Source organism: Balaenoptera musculus, chromosome 8 (genome assembly GCF_009873245.2).
Source record: "Balaenoptera musculus isolate JJ_BM4_2016_0621 chromosome 8, mBalMus1.pri.v3, whole genome shotgun sequence".
Lineage (NCBI taxonomy): Eukaryota > Metazoa > Chordata > Mammalia > Artiodactyla > Balaenopteridae > Balaenoptera > Balaenoptera musculus.
Window position 1 is genome coordinate 54,863,503 of NC_045792.1, and position 22,145 is coordinate 54,885,647.

The following is a 22,145-nucleotide window of genomic DNA, read 5'->3' on the forward strand; positions in this document are numbered from 1 at the left end:
GAAAATGGAGATATTAAAGCCTAAGGGAGATAAAGGGTAATGCTTATACATACTTTTATATAATGGCCAATAGATGATAGCTTATAAACTTGAGAAAGGAATCATTTTACACTCTAGATTCTATTATCTAAATCTGGCCCTCTTCAAAAAGTTTGGTAAGAGTTATACAAATTTAAAATAATGGTACTGGCTAATTCTGACATTAATTAATAGTAATGGCTATTGAGCACTCTGTTGGGGACTTTACATAGCTGATTTAACACTTACAATAACTTTATGGTACAGGTTTTATGATCACATTGAAATAGACAATGGAAAAGACTGAGAGGAATTAAAGTAAACTGCTCAAGGTCACAAAGGGTGGTACTATTTAAAATGTTCTATACTGTCACTTCCTTGGGCATAGCCTGGATACTCTCATAACTGGGTAAAATGGCATCCTATGCTTTTCTCAGTCTGAGTAATGCTAACTACACTGTAAAGTAATATAGATTCTCAACCTCATCAGAGTGAGATCCTTGTGGGCTGGGACTGTGTTTTCATTCACTCAACAAATCCTGACTAAACACCTACTTACAGACTAGCTCTACATATATATGGTGAATAAAACAGACAAGGTCCCTTATCCTCATGGAGCTCATGGTCTAACAAGGTGAATAACATTAAACAAATCGACAAAAAGTAGCGAAGTAATTAGAAATTATAGTATGTGTTATAAAGGAAAAGAAGAGGACCATGACAATAGCAGAGAGCTAATTTCAGTTGGGAGGAGGGAAGAGTCAAGAAAGACCTCTTTGAAGAACTGTCTCATTAATCTCTATATTCCCAATGTCAAGTACATTGCTAGTACAGAGAAATTACTCAATAAGTATGATGAATGAATGGACTGACGCTCAAGAAAACTTACCAGTAGGAGTGGTTACCAGTTTAGTTGTCATAATTGCACCATTACTGCTAACCACCATAATAGGGGAATTGCTACTGGTGGGCAGAGTTGCTGTTACTGGTTTGGGTAAGATTTTACTTGGTTGAACTTGTTGTGTGATGATTTTAACACCTTTGAAAGAAGAAAGATAAATCTCAGTACAAATTATTTTTAATAACATGTGCTTTGTATCAACCCAAGAGGGCAGCAGTTACACACATTTACTGAGTCTTGCCTAAAAAGAGGCTTTTGTTCATACTGATGAAAGATATTCTTTTAACTTTTATTCCTCAAATTCCTATCTTCCCAAATTTCTCTCATTCAGAAATATAATTAAAATACCACAGAAGCTATTAACAAGTTTTAATGAAAAACAATTTTTCTTTTGTCTATGATCACATCATATAAGAGCTTTCAAACCAAATTAGCCATTGGTCTGAACTTTTACAGACAAATAATCTGTGTTCCATGCAAATACTTGGGATGAAAGGATCAGGATAAGTCAAAAATAAAAGCAGGGCAGGAATAGGGATGCAGACGTAGAGGACAGACGTGTGGACACAGGGTGGGAAGGGGAGGGTGGGATGAATTGGGAGATTAGGATTGACATATATACACTACCATGTGTAAAACAGATAGCCGGTGGGAACCTGCTGTATAGCACAGGGAGCTCAGCTCGGTGCTCTGTGATGACCTAGATGGGTGGGATTGGGGGGTGGGGGTGAGGGGTGGGAAGGAGGTCCAAAAGGTAGGGGATATATGTATACATATAGCTGATTCACTTGGTTGTACAGCAGAAACTAACACAACATTATGAAGCAATTATACTCCAATAAAAAAAAAATTAATGTAGCTTTTATATATTCTCAACTCTACCAAAGATTTCTCTAACCTCTTAAGACTATAAAGAGCAAGAACATTTTCTGTTTGAACATTTATTTTTAAATTGACTTCTTTTAAAAGTATTTAAATAGCTCACTTTGTCAAAAGTAAAGAATGCACTATTATTGCACCTACATAAAATATGCATGTGGACAAGAACTTGAAGGCAGTATATAAAAATAAAATTAAAATGTTAGGGTGGTGATGGTATGATATTTTTTACATTTTTCAAATTTTTAATTTAAATGTTATAAGTGTTACACTGCCTTTTCAAATGTAAGATGTCCATTTAAAAGAAATCTCTCATGTTAACTACAAATTTAAGTACTAATAATCGTTAACTAAGGAAGGAAATTTTTGGTAACACTTTTTCCCCACTAGACTTCACTGAAATAATTCATGGGACAGAATACATTTCAACAGACAACTAAAATTTTTATTACTTTTTTGGATGGTGATTTAGGTTAAGACGTTAGGAAGCAAACAAATTTATTTATTTAATAGCCTTAAGTAATTTTAAAATACTTGTAGCCAACAAAGAAATTAAAATTATGACATCCAGGCATAATTAGGCAAATTATTTAATAATCTCTATGACTCAGTTTTCTCATCTATAAAATCAAGATACTATTAGTATATACCTTCTAGAGCTATGTGAAGATTAACTACATCACAGTTGTGAAGTGCATAATACACAGCAAGAGTTCAATAAATAAAGTATTATTATTGTATAAATAAATTCTGATTACAATAAATCATAAACTGTGAAGTTGTAGGGAGAAAATGATTTCTAATATTACCTTATTAATGAATTACAATAATGCTTAAGGTACATAAAAAGAAACCCCCAAAGAAATAACCACAGAGAAAAAAATTAAGGAAATCATAAGATACTACTTTGCTTAGTCCTACACAAACAAGTTGAAAATTTGGATCAAATGGGTAATTTTCTAGAAAAACAGTATTTATCAAAAATTGACCTCAAAAAAGATGTATAAATAGACAAATTTCCTTGAAACAAAATTTTAAGAGCTCCTCCCCCTTCCCCCCCACATAGCAGGCCCAGATAGTTTCAGAGGACAATTCTATGGTCCTTTAAAAAGAAAATAACTCCAATGTATTTAAAACCATTCCTCTCATCACAAGAAAAAAAATATGTAACTATGTGGTGATGGATATTAATTAAACTTATTGGGGTAATCATTTCATAATATATGCATATATCAAATCATTATGTTGTACACCTCAAACTAATACAATGTTATATGTGAATTATATCTACACTTAAAATAAACCAACAACAAAAACCATTCCAGAGATTGATTTCTGACAAGAGAGCATGAGGAGCTCTGCTAACCTGCTAACCCAATGAAACCGGCAAAAATGATTTAAAAAAACAACCAATGAAAAGCTCTGGAAATGGTCCTAAGACCAAATGAAGAAACATCTATTCAAGAATACACAGAAATATTTGGTAAGAACAGTGAAATCTATGACATTTAAACTAACACCTGTTCCTCCTCCCTCCCTACAGGTGAAGCAAGGACTGCTCTCCAGACTGCTGCAGTCAAGAACACAGGGTTTCCTCCTACTCCAGCTCCCAGTTGGAGGGCTTTCTTCTGAGGAGCAGAAGGACTTCAGCTTATCTCTTTCTGCTCCCAGGCACCTGTTTTAAGTCCCTGGCAACTGCAGTCAATAGGTGGGTACTCCCTTCTTCTGCCCAGCCCCCAGTTCATGGAACAAAGGCTCTACCTTGGGCACAGAGCCTCTGAGAATACTGGGGTCCTGACCACCACTGCCCTGGCTTGTGAGGGAGTGGCTCCACCAACCAGGGGAAGCAAGCTGAGAGGATCTCAGGCTGCTTGCCCAATCTCCCACACTTGCCTTCACTGAGTGCTCAGCTCCTACAGCAGGGGTATCATTCAGAGAGAAGTCTGCCATTGACCCTACCCCTAGAGCTCCAGGGTTGCCTTAGGATAGAAACACGTCCTAAAACAGATAGCTCCTAGCCTCTTCCCAGAGGAACTGACTTCATCTGTAACAGAGCATGGAGAAGTTCAAGCCTAAGGGTGCTCTCAAAAACAGTGGAGGATGTGATGAAAGGCAACGAGAAGGAGAATCATGGATTTAATTAAGATACCTTCTAGACTATAGGCCAGATAGTTTGCAGGAGAGAACTGAATAGTAAGGAAGCTGAGAGGAACGCTCCTATGGTCAGAACAAATATCAAAAATGTACCTTTGAGATTATTCCTTCAAAGAAGCCACAATTTGGATGAGTTTGTAGAGCAACTTATGCTCCAGGAATTGTTGAAAAAAATAGAACAATCAGTTAGTGTAGTTTAACAGCTGGGTGTGGTCAGGAAAGAGGAAAAAGCCATACCAATATCACTGTCACCTCAGAATGGCTGGGTATACCCAGAGCTGTACCTCCCTGAGGAACAACAGCAGAGGCTTAACTTCAGCAAAATAATTGATCTAGTCACTAAACAACGAAGAACCATGCCAATAACAATAACAAATCAGGGGTGGGGGTAGGGGAAGATCAGTACCCAGCTACAATATATAATGTCTAATATCTATATATCTAATATCTAAAATATCAATGTAAATATCTAAAATGTCCAGTTTCCAACAAAAACTTGCAAAGAAACATGAAAATATGACCCACACAGTGGGAAAAAAGCAGGCAACGGAAACTGTGAGAGCAACCAGATGTCAGACTTAACAACAACAAAAACACTTCAAAATAGCCATTACACATATGTTCACAGAACTAGAGGAAAGCATGATTTCAGAAGTAAAAGAGGGTATGATGACAAATTTGCATCAAGTAGAGAATATTAATTAAGCAATAGAAATTACAAAAAAGAACCAAACGGAAAATGCAGAGTTGAAAAGTACAATAACTGAAATAAAAAATTCACTAGAAGGGCTCAAGAATAGATTTAAACTGGCAGAAGAAAGAATTAGCAAATTTAAAGACAGATCAATTAGAGATTATGCAAGCTGAAGAATGCAAAGAAAAAAGAATGAAGAAAATGAACAGAAATGTGGAACACCATTAAGTGCACAACATATGTAATGTAACTACAAAAAGGAAGGAACAGAGAGAAAAGAGAAAAAGAAGTATTCAAAGAAGTAATGGCTGAAAATGTTCCATATTTATTGAAAAGCAATAATTGACACATCCAGGAAGCTAGACAAACACTGAAGAAGATAAATACAAAGAGAACCACAAACAGGAACATCATACTAAAAATGCTGAAAGTCAAAGACAAGGAGAAAATCCTGAGACCATCAAGAGCACAACAATTTCTATTTACAAGGGGATTTCATTAAGGTTAGCAACTGACTTTTCAGTGGAAACAATGGAGGCCAGCAGGCAGTAGAATAACGTATTCAAAGTGCTCAAAGAAAACCTGTCAACCAAGAATTCGATATCCAGCAAAGCTATCTTTCAAAAAATGCAGATGAAATAGTCTTTACCAGATAAACAAAAACGGAGAGAGTCTGTTGCTAGCAGACCATCTTACAACAGACACTCAAGGAAGTTCTATGAATAGAAGGAACAAGAAACAAAACAATGATATCCACTCTTGCCAGTTATATTCAACATTTTACCAGAGGTTCTAGTCAGGGAAATTAGGCAAGACAAAGAAATACAAGGCATCCAGACTGTAACAGAAATTATCTCTCTTTGCAGATGATTTTATCTTTTATATAAAAATCCTAAGGAATTCACTATAAACTATTAGAACTAAAAAGTGAGTTCAGCTAAGTTGCAGGTACAAAATCAACAAAAAATCAGTTGCATCTCTACACATTAGCAATGAGTAATCCAAAAGATGAAATTAACAGTTCCACTTACAACAGCTACAAAAATAAAATACTTAGAAATAAATTAACAAAAGAAGTGTAAAATTTATACACTAAGAACCACACATTTCAACACTGTTGAAAGAAATTAAAGATCTAAATAAACACAAAAACATCCCATGTTCATGGATCAGAAGATTTAACATTATAAAGATGGTAATACTCCTCAATTGATCTACAGATTCAATGCAAACCCCATGAGATTCTCGGCTGATTTCTTTGTAGAAACTGACAAGCTGATTCCAAAATTCATACAGAATTGCAAGGGACCCAGAATAGCCAAAACTATCTTTTAAAAAAGAACAAAACAGGAACACTCACACTTCCTGATTTCAAAACAATGTAAGTCAATGGTAATCAAATCAACATACAAATAGACATATAATGGAACAGAATTGAGAATCCAGAAATAAAGTCATACATGTGCTCAGTGGATTTTCAACAAGGGTGCCGAGACCATTCAATGGGGGGGAAAACAGTGTTTTTAACAAATGGTATTGGGACAATCAAAGAGCCATGCGTGAAAGAATGAAGTGGGATCCTTATTTCACACCATAACAAAATTAATCAAAATAGATCAAAGGCCTAAATTTAAGAGGCAAAATTATCAATCTCTTAGGGAAAAAATAAGATAAATCTTTATAACCTGGGATTTGGCAAAAGATTCTTAAATACAATACCAAAAGCACAAGCAACAAAAGAAAAAATAAATTGTACATTACCAAAATTAAACATGTTTGTGTTTCAAAGGACATCATCAAGAAAGTGAAAAGACAACCCACAGAATGGGAGGAAATATTTGTAATTCATGTACCTGATAAAGGTTTAATATCTAAAATATGTATAGTAAAAAAAAAAAAAACTCATACAATTCAATGATAAAAAGACAAATAACTCAACTAAAAAGTGGCAAAGGATATAAATAGATATTTCTCCAAGGAAGATATATAAAGGGCCAATAAGCATATGAAAAGATGGTCAACACCATTAGTCATCAGAGAAATGCAAATCAAAACCACAATGAAATACCACTTCACACAAACTGGGATGGCTAGAATCAAAAAGTCAGAGACTAGCAAGTGTTATCAATGTACAAGTGGATAAACAAAATGTGAATTATTATTTGGCCATAAGGAGGAATGAAGTACTAATACATGCTACTTCATGGATGAACCTTAAACATTGTTAAGTAAAAGAAGCCAGTCACAAAAGATCACATATTATATGATTCCATTCACATAAAAATCCAGAATATAGAAATCTAGAGACAGAAAGTAGATTAGTGGTTGTTTAGGGCTGGAGAGGTTGTCATGGTGAGTAGGGAGTGATAGCTAAATGGTACAGGGTTTCTTTTGGAAGTGATGAAAATGTTCTAAAATCAACTGTAGTGATGGTTGCACATATCTGTGAATATACTACCTACCACTGAACTGTACACTTTAAATCGGTTCATTGAATGGTATGTGAATTATATCTCAATAAAGCTGTCCTTTAATAGAAAAAATTCCAGAGCATTTTAAAAAGGAAAACTTTACAATTCTTTCTTGGAAGCACACATACCATTGAAACTAAAGCCTGACAGAGACTGCAGGCAAAGAGAAAACTACAGACCAATTTCCCTATGTCTATCGATGCATTACTATCCATACCTCATACTAGGTATGAGGCAGTGGTGAAATGGTACAAACTTCCAGTCAAAAGGTACAAACTTCCAGTTATAAGATAAGTAAGTGCTGGGGACGTGATAATGTGCAGCATGATGACTACAGTTAACAATACTGCATTGTATATTTGAAAGTTGCTAAGAGAGTAAATCTTAAAAGTTCTCATCACAAGAAAAAAAATTGTAACTATGAGTGGTAATAGATGCTAACTTATTGTGGTAATCATTTTGCAATAGATACATATATCAAATCATTATGTTACACCTATAACTAATACAAGGTTATGTGTCAATTACATCTCAAAAAAAAATAATAAAATGTTCCTATCAAAAAATAAAACAAGGGGGCTACCCTGGTGGCGCAGTGGTTGAGAATCTGCCTGCCAATGCAGGGGGCACGGGTTCGAGCCCTGGTCTGGGAAGATCCCACATGCCGTGGAGCAACTAGGCCCGTGAGCCACAACTGCTGAGCCTGTGCGTCTGGAGCCTGTGCTCCGCAACAAGAGAGGCCACGATAGTGAGAGGCCCGCGCACCATGATGAAGAGTGGCCCCCGCTTGCCACAGCTAGAGGAAGCCCTCGCACAGAAACGAAGACCCAACACAGCCCAAAATATAAATAAATACATAATAATTAAAGGTGCTAATAATTACAAAATATAATAATAAATTTAAAAAAAAATAAAACAAGGGACTTCCCTGGTGGTGCAGTGGTTAAGAATCCACCTACCAACACGGGGGACACAGGTTCGATCCCTGGTCCGGGAAGCTCCCACATTCCGTGGAGCAACTAAGCCTGTGCACCACAACTACTGAGCCCACGTGCCACAACTACTGAAGCTAGTGCACCTAGAGCCCATGCTCCACAACAAAAAGTAGCCACCGCAATAAGAAGCCCACACACCACAACAAAGAGTAGCCCCCACTCGACACAACTAGAGAAATCCTGCGCACAGCAACAAAGACCCAACGCAGCCATAAATAAATAAATAAAATAAAATAAAATAAAATAAAACAAACAAAAAACTGAAAATGTCAGCATCTCCCAAAGTCCTTTTCTACCACCAAATAAAATCCAGCTTCAGTGGAGGAAAAAAATCCATTTTCTTTTCTTAAAGATATTAAGTATGTTAAGAGGCTTTTTCGTCTCCCTGTATCTAAGCCTCCATCCTACCTGTCTTTCTATTCAATACTTTTATGATTCGATAACTTAACAGTAATTGCCTCCTACCTCTGTGTTCCCACTGTGCTAGAGATGCTTTCAATAAACTGCTAAATTGTTATACCACAAACTTCTTCACCGTACACGATGTCTTTTAATCTTAGCACCTCTGCCCATGACAAATTTATGCCAGATTCACAATATGGCCTCTAACACAAGACTCCCCAGACTAATTTTTCCACTGCTCACTTCCCATAACCCCAGTGGGCTCAAAGTCTGGGTTTGTTTCCTCGGCTTCCTTTATCTCTTCTGAGAGTTCACTGAAAAAAACCTCTTCCTGCTGCGCAAACAGCTTTTTTCTCCCTTCTCTATTCCCAAGCACCAGTTCTCTCTATATAAGTATTTCCAACAGGAGGGTCTCAAAATATATTTTGGAATTAAAACTCTAATGCTTGAGGAAACTGTATGTGGAAGTGAATCCATATATATCACAATCTTCAGAGAACTGGTGACTGGGGAAGAATTACCATCTCCTGAAACATTTTCCATTTACCTGACTCCTGTTTGATTTGAATGGTAGGCTTGATACCAGGTGGCAAAGGAGACTGCTGAGGCTGTTGCTGATGAGATACTGGAGAAGGCTGGGCCACCTGTTGCTGTGTCTGTTGCTGTACTTGATGTAACTGCTGCTTAGGAGACTGTTGATGCTGTTTAGGAAACTGTGCAAGAATCTGAGTTGGGGCACCCACTAAGCTTTTGGGAGAAGGAAGTCTGGTTGATGCCATTTTGATTGCTGATGTAGATACACCTATAGAAGAGTAAGGATTAGAACATTTAATAGTAAAACATAATTAAAGCTACTTCTGGTTATTGTAGTAATAGTTTAAAACTAGGTAAATCAACAAAAATAATGATTATTACGCACCTAGTAAGTGTCAGATATAATGTGTATGGTATTTTACATATTTTATATCTAGTCCTCAAACTTTGCAAGGGCGGCATCATTGCTCTAACACTCAAAAAACTAACTGACTTTCCCTTGGTGAAGAGTCAAAACAAAAGAAACAAAGTATCAGGCAGGATGTTCTCACACATGTCTCTCAATAGGTTTTTCTCTTAAAAAACATAGGTTCTCAATGTGAATAAAAGAACAGGGGTGGGATAGGGAGGGTGGGAAGGAGACGCAAGAGGGAGGGGATATGGGGATATATGTATACGTATAGCTGATTCACTTTGTTATACAGCAGCAACTAGCAACAATGTAAAGCAATTATACTCCAATAAAGATGTTTAAAAAAAAAAACAAGAACAAAGCAAACTAGATTTTGAATCTTATTTGTAATACAGTTTTTCGAATATTACTTTTCAGGTTCTAATGAGTCAACTTAAACATAGCATTAGACAAAATAATTCACACTGAAACATTCACCTTTTGAATTATTCAGCATGGCAAAGTACAACAGCTTTTCTATATCTCATTTCCAATAATCTATAAATAAAATCATTTCTTGAGAACTGGGTCATTAAATAATCATGTGAAAAGTTACAAGTGGGCATACTATTCAACATATCCACAGCAAAAAAATTCTCCTGATACAAGGTTTTAAGACACTTCTTTTCAATGCAATACTAATATTAGCAAGCATGCGTAGGTAGCAAATACCAACAATTTTCACTAAAGATGGGTAAGTCTGACAGAAATTCTTCCCTCTCCAAGATTTTTCATCAGTAATCTTATAATTCATCAACACCACAATAGGACTATTATCTGTAAGTAAATTAATACTCCTCACAGGAAGAACCTAGAATATAAATCTCCGTATCAATTTTTTGAGCACTGATAAAACAATGAAAAGAAACTGATAAATTGATGGCCTAATTACCAAGTTCCAATTATCAAATAGGCTATTTCACTCCTTCCTCCACCACAGCCCCACTATGACATTTACATTGTATTACAGAAAAAATTTTAGATAATATAACATTTTTATGTAAAATGTTTCTGGAGAATAATAAAAATGAAGAAGAAGCCTTGAGTAGTCACTCTGACCCTCTCAGGTTCCCCATATGTTGAATTTTCCTTGCCCTATAATTCTCTAAGGGTTGCTATATGGATCAGGTAAAATCATAGATTGAGGAATAGTTTGAGAGAAGACAAAAGAAAGATGTAGTCAGAATCACCTGGAGGGCTTACTCACATTACTTACACATTCTCCTGCCTTGCCCACCCCCATCCCTCCCTGAATGCTAGGATCTTGGTGACATGTGTATGTTATACTGCTTAGTTGTACTGAACTAGATTATCTCTGGAGCCCTTTTCAGTATCAACATTTTATAACTTAATGAATATAAAGTGCTATTCAAGTAAAAGACACTATTTTTAAACTATTTGAAAACTTTAACCTTTATATTGCATTCATAATGAACTCTTGTATTAATTGAGGTAAACTGTGCACATGAGTAACTCCCTAACTAATCTACGTTCTCTGTATCCTCTTATATAGGAAAAGTATCTAATGTAAAGGCAGTCAGGGTGACTTCAGAATCAGAGAACTGTGTTCAAATTATGTCTTCAACACATAAACTCATAATAGCTGTGTGATCTTATTAAAGTACTTAATTCCTTTAGATATTTATTCATTCAATAAAAACTTACTGAGCATATACTTTATGCTATATCCTTGGGAAACTCTTTTGTATCCATGAAACAGTCCCTACCTTCAGGAAGGTTAGAGAAGACAATCAAATGATCACACAAATCTATCATTACAAATTGTAATAAATGTTATTTTTGTTTTAACAAATAAAAAGCCCCCTTCCTCTTCCTTTTGCTCTTCGATTCACAAAAATTTAGCGCTAAAGCCATCAGATGCTGCAAAGCACAATGGACAACTAGATGGCTAAGCAGAATAATGGCTAAGCATGGGGTGTTAGAACCCACTGCAGAGACTGACTGAGCATGGGAGTCAGAGTCCAAGTAGGTTGAGGAAGGAGTACATGCTGTGGGAGCTCAGGGTACAGTGCCACATATAGAATTAGAACTCAGGTAGGATAAAGAGGGGTTCCATGAATGTCAGCCACCTAGCACAGGGTCTCAAAGCTTGAGCAGGATGCCCACAGGAAGGGGTGGGATCAGAGTCCAAACTGGGTGAAGAAGACTTCTGGGTAGGAGGGTGGCCTGGCACAGGTGTCAGAATTGAGCAGGGTGAGAAAGACATCATGCAAAAGGGTGACATGGGGAAAGTGTCAGAACTCAGGTGAAGTGAAGTAGAAGTCTGCAAGATGTCAGAACCTGAGTGGAATGAGGAAGGTATCTGCATGAAGGTAGAGGCAACAGCAGCAACAATGACAGATTGGTTATAGAGTGGGGAACTGATAAAATAAGTAAGTATATGAAAGATAATGGAAGCTAGGTTTTTGAAGAAGAAGGGAGAAAACTAGAATTAACAAGCAGAGTTTGAAATTGGACATATCAGTATGGACCCAAAGTTTTCAACATATAGAAATAAATATAGATGTATATATGTGGGTGTGTGTATAAATCTACATGCAGACACACACACACACACACACACACACACCCTAGCAATGAGCATATCTAGCACCCAGATTTTCTTCTAATTATCACTTTCCACTAAAATGAATCAGGGCTCCTTAGAGAAATGGCTAAACCAAGGACTAGAGTAGGAAAAGTACATGAGGTTGGTAAATATAAAAGATTCCCCCCCACCTTTCTGTAATTTCTTTAAAAGAAAATTGACCGTTTAAAGCAAAAGTAGTAACAATGCAATGTGGGGTTTATGATATATATAATTAAAATGTATGATAACCGGAGTGCAAGGATGAGAGAGCAGAAATAGAAATAGAAGTGTATTATTCTAAGATTCTAACACAATATGGGAAGTTGAAGACAGACTGTTATAATTTACAATGTATAATGTAAGCTCTAGAGCTGAGTTCTTAAGCAGGGCAATTGTGCTCTCCCTTTTGCCCCTGGATATTTGGCAATCACTAGAGACATTTTTTATTGTCATGACAGGAGGGTGTGCTACTGGTATCTAGTAGGTAAAAGCCAGGAATGCTGCTGAACATCCTATAATGCACAAGTCAGCCCCTCATAACAAAGAATTATCTGGTCCAAAACGTCCATATGTGGAGGTTGAGAACCCTACCCTAAGCAATTATTAAAAAAGAAAAAAAAAGTAGAGCTAATAAGCCAATGTAAGAGATAAAATGGAATCCTTTTTCTTAAAAAGCTTAATAAATCCAAAAGAAGACAGTAAAATGGGAGAAAAGCAAAGAATACAGAAAACAAATAAAAACAATTATTAAGATAGTAGACCTAAACTCAATCGTATTGATAATTATATCAAATATAAATGGACTAAACACTTCAATTAAAAGGCAAAGATGGTCAGAATGGATAAAAATGTAAGCCCTGACTATACAATGTTCATAAGAGATGCATTTTAAATACAAAGGCACAGACGGGTTAAAAGTAAACAGATGGAAAAAAAAAAAAAGTAAACAGATGAAAAATATGATGCAAACCCTAATTATAAGAAAGTTGGAGTAGCTACATTAATATCAGAAAAGGTAAACACCAAAATAAGGAGTACCGCCAGAGAAAAAGAGCAATGTTTCATAATAAAAAGGAAGTCAATTCATCAAGAATATACAATCCTAAACGTGCATGCACCTAATAACAGAGCTCAAAATACGTGCGACAACAACTGACAAAGGGAAAAATGTATAAACCCACAATTACAGCTAGAGGTTTTTACACTCCTCTCAATAACTGATACTACAAATAGACACCACCCAAAAAAGGAAAATTTGATCAATTTGTCTTTTGTGGTTGTGTCAAAAGAATTTAGGAGCCAACTTGAAGAGGCTCCCACTGCAACAGATTGGACAATTTGAGCACCAAAAGAATATTTGTGATGGATTGACAGACATCAGAAATCTTAATGATATGGGGAACAAAAATCTTATTGGTCACTGAACCATCTCATTATCTGAAAACATATAAATAAATGGAAATAATTCCTGTATGAACTGTACCTCAGGATAACCCATGGTAGCAAGTAAAAGTTCTTTAAGAATTCCAGCTAATAAATGAAGAAAATGAAGATAAAATTTATTTTGCAACTACCAATAAAATAATGATCTAGGGAAAGATTACCAATAGCTATAAAAACATTTGGTAATACTTATATCTACCGATTAATGTTAATATCATTAGAGACCAGACATGTGCCTCCTAAAATGATGCAACAGGAAGTACACTTAAATACACTTATAGGTACACATCAGGAATACCACTTATCGAACGTTCATTCCCCATATCTCCAAAAACAATCAGACTTGAATCTGATCAAGTTTCTTGATTTAACTACCAGTTTTATGGAAATATAAACAGGAGAGGGGCTTCCCTGGTGGCACAGCGGTTAAGAATCCGCCTGCCAATGCAGGCGACATGGGTTCGAGCCCTGGCCTGGGAAGATCCCACATGCCGTGGAGCAACTAAGCCCGTGAACCACAACTACTGAGCCTGCGCTCTAGAGCCTGTGAGCCACAACTACTGAAGCCCACACGCCTAGGGCCCGTGCTCCACAACAAGAGAAGCCTGCGCACCTCAACGAAGAGTAGCCCCCGCTCGCCACAACCAGAGAAAAGCCTGTGTGCAGCAACAAAGACCCAATGCAGCCAAAAATAAAATAAATAAATTTAATAAAAAAATAAATAAACAGGAGAACTTGTTAAACCATGGGAATTAAAATCAGCAAAACCCAGACTATGGGAAACTCAGGAAAATGACTGATTTCTTCAACAAATAATTTGAAAAGAAAAGAAAAAAACAGAAGAGGGACCCATGAGTTAAAAAGATATAACCCTATCAATCAATGTGTGGACCTTATTTAGATCTCACTTTAAAAAAAATTTTTTATGACATGATCAAGGAAATTTGGATACTAACTAACTATTTTATTATATGAAGAAATTGTTAAAAATTCTAGATGTGATAGTGGTATTGTGAGTTGTGATACATACTGAAGTATTTATAACTGAAATTATATGATATTTGGGATTTGCTTCAAAACATTCCGGGTCACTGATGTGTAGAGGAAAATAGCAGGTACAGATGAAACAAGATTGACGATGTGTTGCTCATCCTTGGAGCTGGGTAATGGGTACAATGAGGGTTCATTTTACTATTCTATCCACTTACATGTTTGGAATTTTCCATAATAAAAAAGAAAATTTCAGTTATCCTGTTTCATGGATGACCAATTCAGAATAAGCATTCTAATTGGTAGAATTTAAGACTTCCTGTATGAGCCAACCATACACAATCCCCCTACTCCGTACCTCTGGAACCATCTCTACACTTATAAACATGGAGTCAGCCACGAAGTTATTGTTACTAAGACTCTTCCCCCTCTACGACCAGCTGCCCCTATAAGACTAACCAGAGACAGATACATCAGCTCTAAAACAGTCCGTCTCTAGTCCCCAACAGAAGCAGACACTGAATGCCCTTGTCCCCTAGGTACCCACACAAGAGCTGCTAAAGAAGCCCTGCAGTCAGAATCACAACTGCAGTTTATATGTTACCACTTCCACTAACATTTACCTTTTTAAAAGAAAATGCCTTAATTTCCTTAGCACTTATATCTAAATTAAATATCTCAAACAAAAACCCAAAATAATCATATAGTTTCCTTGAGTATCTACATTCAGATAGTTTACTTTTACATCTTTCATGCTGTATTGAATTTATGAGAAATCTTTGAGATGTCTTGTCTAGCTCCCCTAAAATGACTTAGGACTCAAAGAGATATAGGATGCTAAGAAACAAAGGAGAAAATAGGGAAGTCATAAGTTCCCAAGAGATTCAGAAGATAGTTGGAGAAATTAAGAATGAAAAACAGAAGCATGGAATATTCATTTTGCTTAAAAATATATCGATAGTAACTAAGAGAAATACCCCTCTTGTCTCAAATAATAACAATTTCCTTGGAAGAACAGTAATCCTTCTAGTACAGCAAGACTTTGGCAAACTGTGTGATGAGCACTAGAAGGGAACAACAACTATCAGTGGATGATAACTTTGATACAGGGGTCAGTCAGGTGAGGAAACAGGTGGTCTTTCCTTCTCTCATCACCTTGAAATTTTGAAATGGTGAATTTGGATCATGTTTGCAACCAACATTTATATAGCTTTTCTATACAAAAATTATTTCTATTTTTAATAATACTATGTTGTAGTTTACTGCTGCACAAACAGAAAGGTTGGAATGGTTTATTTAAATTACTTAAGGTAACAAATAAAAGAAAATTTCAAGCCTACTATTTCCTATCATTGACTGAGACATTAAATGGGTATTGGAGGCAGAAAATGACAGATGCTCTCACATCCTACCAGTTAGACCTGCAGAATGAATGAATACTGACTGCGCCTGCATCTATGTAACCTCTTCCTTGCTAACAGTTATATGGAACACACTAAAATTACTAAAGCAATTATGAAAAACACTGTTTTCCTATCTGAGCGCCTGCATCACCACTAGTTCATAAACTAGGATATTTCCAAGTCTCAGCCTATCTTAAGCTATATATTGTGCAAGTAAAATTCAATGAAAACGAATACTAAATACTGTTCTATATTGCTTCTGTGCTCCCTTTGAAAGACTACAACCATGGCTATGAATTCTGTATAATAAATGGCTCCCTCTGATTCCCATCTTAAGACTTACCAACACTATAAAAAGAAAATTCTGACAGTGTGCTATCTGCTCTTTATATGAGAGGAACACAAAGATATGGAAGAGAGCTCAAGTGATTTAAGCTAACGTGGAACTGAGGTTTCCACATTTCCTTTCCTCTGCTATTAAGCAGCAATTGTCCTTCAGTTCAGCCTCAGTTCCTCTCAATACTTTCTATCATCCTCCCATACAGAAAAATTTAGAAGCCTGAAGAAAAGGTGAATGGCATGTCCTTGAAATCATCCTCTTCCCCTTACTTCTTATCATTGGGTAACTTACTTTGAAGAGGTTGTAGGTTGTATACTTAATGTTTCTTCTGAAAAAACCTATAGTAAAATAATTTCAAGTTTCTCACTTAAAAATTTCATTATATTACAGATATTTGTATATGCCTTTGAAATTTGTGGTGACAAGATTTAACCTACATAATTGCCTAGGTGACTAGGTACTGTGCATTTGAAAAAAAAAATCTCAGAGTAAGGATATTAATATAAGGAAACTGAGTAACCCACTATCTTGACATTCTCAAACTAGGGGAGGGAAAGTGGTAATCTCTGATATAACAGATGGTACCTTCACACCCAAAGCATACAAACACACCCACAAAGTCTTCTTCAAACTTTCCACACCCCAATGTTCATTGCAGCACTGTTTACAATAGCCAAGACATGGAAGCAACCTAAATGCTACCTAAATTCGTCAACAGAGGAATGGATAAAGAAGATGTGGCACACATATACAATGGAATATTACTCAGCCATAAAGAAGAATGAAATAATGCCATTTGCAGCAACATGGATGGATCTAGAGATTTTTATACTGAGTGAAGTAAGTCAGGCAGAGAAAGACAAATATCATATGATATCACTCATATGTGGAATCTGATTTTTTAAAAAAAATACAAATGAACTTATTTACAAAACAGAAAGAGACTTACAGATATCGAAAACAAACTTATGGTTACCAAAAGGGAAACGTTGCGGGGAGGGATAAATCAGGAGCTTGGGATGAACATACACACACTACTACATGTAAGATAGATAACCAACAAGGACCTACTGTATAGCACAGGGAACTCTGTGATATTCTGTGATAACCTATATGAGAAAAGAATCTAAAAATGAATAAATATATGCATATGTATAACTGAATCACTTTGCTCTATACCTGAAACTAACACAACACTGTAAATCAACTATACTCCAATAAAATTAAAATATTTAAAAAGAAAGAAATTCCCATAAACACAGGGACAGAATTACCTGATGAATTACCACTTACCTTGTGCTACTGTTGACATGACCACAGATGGTGTGGAAGAAACCACAGCTGTTACTGCAACTGTATTAGGAATAGGTGATGGTGTAGAACTGCTGCTGCCACTGCTGCTACTACTGACCAGAGAGGACTGTGAAGCAGTTATAACCACTGGTGGCTTCTGGGTTGTGGAAGCAATGACTGATGTTGGTACAAGCTTAGTGACTGCTGCATAGTTATGGGATTTGGAGAGAATGTTGGGCACGAAGGTTGAACTTGGTGATGTGGTCACTATAATAACCTAAGGAAGATGAAATAAGTTATTTTCATGTACCTACCATACTACTAATGTATCTAGAGTCACAGTTATATACAATTTAAAAATAGCTTATGAAACATGATGAAGCAATTCAAGAAAAAGAAATTTACAACTAAAAATATACAAAAGCTCTCCTTTACTAGTAATCATCAAAATGTATTTAAAAGAAACAATTTTTACCAACCAAACATTTTAAAAGACAATATTCAATGCTGTATAAGATCCAGCAAAGTAAGCATTTCAATATACTGCTTAGGGAGTATAAATTGGCACAATTTTTCTAGAAAATAATTTGGATAGTCATTCGTTTATAAATATTTGTTGAGCATCTACTATGTGCCAGGCATGGTTCCAGAGGCTGAGGATAGTGGAATGAACAAAACAGACAAAGTTTTTATTTTCATGGAGCTACATTCCAGTAAGGGGAGAAAAACAATAAACAAATAAAAAAGTAAATATATGTCATGTAGAGATAAATGGAAGAGACAATAAAGCAGGGTAGGAAATAAAAGAAAATGGAAGTGGTGTATGATTTTTTATAAAACGTTCAATGAAGATCTCTCTGATAAGGTGACAACTAAGCAGAAACTAGAAGTAGGGGTTGATCCATGTTGCTACCTAGAGGAAGAGCATCCAATGGAAGAGGGAGTAGCAAATACAAAGCCCCTGAGGCAGAAGCAAGCTTGGTATGTTCAAGAAACCTCAAGGACCCTAATGAATGGGATTGAAATTTATAAGGTAGAGAGCAGTAGGAGACAGATTTAGGAAAGTAATGGGGGACTAGATGATGTAAGATCTTGTTGATAGCATATACCCTTGATACGTTATGACGAAAATGGCACTTTATCTCTGTGGTCTTCCTTCCAAAAACCCATAACCTTAGTCTAATCATGAGAAAAACATGAGATAAATTGCAGTAGTGGGGCATCCTACAAAATACTTGACTAGTGATCCTCAAAACTGTCAAGGTCATCAAACACAAGGAAGTTTGAGAAACTTTCACAGCCAAGAGGAGCCTAAGGAGACATGACGAGAAAATATAATGTGGTATCCTAGAACAGAGAAAGACAATAGGTAAAAACTAAACAAATCTGAATAAACCATGGACTTTAGTTAATATTAATGCATCAATATTGGCTCATTAATTGTAACAAATGTACCATACTAATATAAATTGTTAAGAATAGGGGACACTGAATACAGGGTATATGAGAACTCTCTGTACTATCTTTTCAATCTTCCTATAAATCCAAAACTGTTCTAAAAAATAAAGTACTTTTTAAAAAGCATTACTCGAACTGCTAGGTGAAAAGTACAGCAGGGCAGAGACAGTAGAAACAGGCAGACAAATTAGGAGGCTCTTGCAATGACCAAAATGTTTGTGGTAGAACTGATGAAAAGTGAACAGATTCTGAATATATTTAAAGGTAAAACCAACAGGATTTGCTCATAGATACACAGAATGGAGGAAAAAAGCGGCAGGAAAGAGACTTCAAGGTTAGCCAGTATGACTAGAAAAATGTAGATGATACGGGACAAAGCATTTCAGACAGAGAGAACAGGATGGAGCAAAGGACCTAAGGTAGGAATTAGCTTGCTGTATTTAAAAACAGAAAAGAGAACCAGTGTAGCAAAAGCATATAGGGTAAGGAGGGGTTGCAAAAGTCAGCAGAGTCCAGATCAAATTTGTAAACCAGAGTAAAGAATCTAAGTTTTATACTAAGTATAATGGGAAGCCATGAGAGGATTTTAAGTAAAGAAACAACAAAACTTGATTTATATTTTAAAAGATCATTCTAGCTGCTATGTGGTTAAGAGGTAAGAGTAGAAGCAGTGAAACTAGTAAAGAAGCCACTGCAGTAGACTAGGCAAGAAACGGTAGAGGCTGCTTGGACTGGGGTGTTAGTAGTCAAAATAAAGAGAAGTGATCAGATTCAGATTATTTTAAGAGGTAGAGTCAACAGGACTTGATGTATGGAAATGGCAGGGTTGAGGAAAAGAACGGAAAGAAGATTAGCTCCTAGAGCTAATACACATTGGCCTATTTAAATCTCCCAACAATCCTATGACAGAGATACTATTATTATCCCCATTTTACAGCTGAGAACACAAAAATTACTTATAAATCTGTAATATCAGTTTTATTCTGGGCAAGTATAATGGTAGTTTAATGATACCCCAAACACAGAGTGTCTTTTTCCTCTTTCACCAAAATTACTTTTACCTACCTAGGAGAGAAAATTGTTTTGAAGAATCCAAAGAATTTAAGGGAGAAATTCGTTTTCATTTTTGTATCAGTCCTAAAGAAGTTCTGAAATTAAATCAGTCAGTCAAACTTACTGAGTATGTCTGTACTCAGTACTGACATCTCAAAGAAGCTTTGATTATATCATTATTATTATATATTTCAGTGTTAGAGAATTCTAAGTATGTGTCCATAACTTTAAGGAGTTTGTTGATTATCTGAGGAGTCAAGAGAGACATACAAGTCTTGACCAGCAAACACCTCTATAGAGTTGACAAGCATACTTCTACATAGACTCAATCAGTAAACACATATATAGCGCTATTACAAACACAACCATCAGCCATCGTATAAACCGAGAAGTAGACTAATATGGCAAAAAGACCAGAAGTTAAGAGTTAAATGAACCTGAGCTGAATCCTGCCTCTGCCACTAACAAATGGCAGGGCCCTGGACATGTTAAAATCTCTGGGTTCCAATTTTCATCTATAAAATAGGGATAATAATACCTACCTTGCAAATCATTATAAGGATTAAATGAGATAATGATGTGAAGCATCTAACATAGTGCTAGGCACATAGCAGGTGGTCAATATTTGGCAGTTCACAAATGGTACTTATTAGTATCTTGTTATTACTACTTAATAAATGTTAGAAGGATATCAGTAAAGGTGTTATAGATCAAATCAAACTGGAAATTTATTTTAATGTACTCTATTTTTGTTTCATTAAAAAATTTTATATCTTTTTCCCAAATACTGATACCCTTGAGAATCCAAAGAGCTCACAGTTACTAGCACAGCCAAGCCAATTAAGAGTAGTAATAGCAATTAGGTTTCACATTTGCCAATTCTGAACTAATAGTAGTGCCTTCCTAGAGTACAGTTTTTGTAAGGACTCTGTGACACAGATGAGGATTCACCAAGGCTTGGCAGGAAAGTATGCCACAGTTAATAAACAATCTCTGTCATGGGTAGGGAAGGGGAAGCATTCACACTTGGGTCAAACATTTGCAATTTTAGAACTAGAGTATGCATGTAGACTTCTAACATTAAGACAATAACTTCAGCAAAATAAATCTAGAGTCTTTTAGAGCATGTTTTAGGTTACAGGTACAAATGATAAAACATATTTTGAGATTTCAGTCTACAAGCTAATTTCTGATCTGAAAAGGTGTTATCCAAAATTAGAGATCCACCTTGAAGAAAATTTACTTGCACTTTAGTTACATGTTACAACAAGGGAAACAAAGGGATTTTGAAACCAAGTGAACCAAACAGTGTTTATTCAGGCCATAATTCAAATTACTGACCTTCTAGCACTCACAAAAACTCCTTAAGAGTGCTGGGACTTGCACCCTAAGGATAAAATGAAAAATATCAATCAAGCATGTGAAAGCATAAAGCTATATTCTGTTGCTTTGTTTATATAAGTGTTGTACCAACGTTATACTCAAAATGAAGGCACCACATTAACACAGGTGGAAATTTGTCTACCCTGAAAATATATGACCTATTTGAATTTGAATCAAGTCCACAAATTCATAAATAATTATACTTAATGTAAAAGTAACTTTAACTAAAGTAATGTCCTAAGTTGACTTCCATATGATTTGTGAGAAATCCAAGGTGAATGCAATAATGGCAACAGCCTTACAGAGATTTCAAAAAAAATCCAATTATCCAGAAAAAGGAAAACAAAAAACATACGAAAAATCTCAAAGAATATCTATTAGTCCTACCCACACTCAGCTTGTCCAAGAAATAACAAAAGTAATGGCACTGAGTACACATGAAGTAAGAGTACAGTTTTACATCTAGAACATAATAGATACTTAGCAAATATTTGTGGAATGAATGAGTCTTATTTTTAATTTAATTTGTTTTAAATGTTTATTTTTTAAACATAGTAGGACAAATCTAAGGTTCTGAGCCTGGAATCTCATGGTATGACTCATGTATGACTTTGGAGATAAATATGTCCTCTTATGAGCATTACAAGTCTGACAATCTCAACTATCCACTCTCAACTGACAATTCAGAAGAAA

At 35.8% G+C, this 22,145-nt stretch overlaps 1 protein-coding gene across 10 annotated transcripts in view; it reads right to left on the reverse strand.

Moving 5' to 3' along the window:
• Positions 1 to 22,145, reverse strand: part of EMSY (EMSY transcriptional repressor, BRCA2 interacting) — an 82,117-nt gene that overhangs the window by 38,062 nt on the left and 21,910 nt on the right. For all 10 annotated transcript variants that reach the window (XM_036860040.1, XM_036860038.1, XM_036860044.1 and 7 more), the window contains 3 exons: positions 17,559 to 17,835; positions 9,062 to 9,316; positions 908 to 1,057 (listed from right to left, as the gene is read on the reverse strand). In XM_036860040.1, the coding sequence (XP_036715935.1) occupies positions 908 to 1,057; positions 9,062 to 9,316; positions 17,559 to 17,835 (682 nt within the window). The remainder of the gene's footprint in view (positions 1 to 907; positions 1,058 to 9,061; positions 9,317 to 17,558; positions 17,836 to 22,145) is intronic.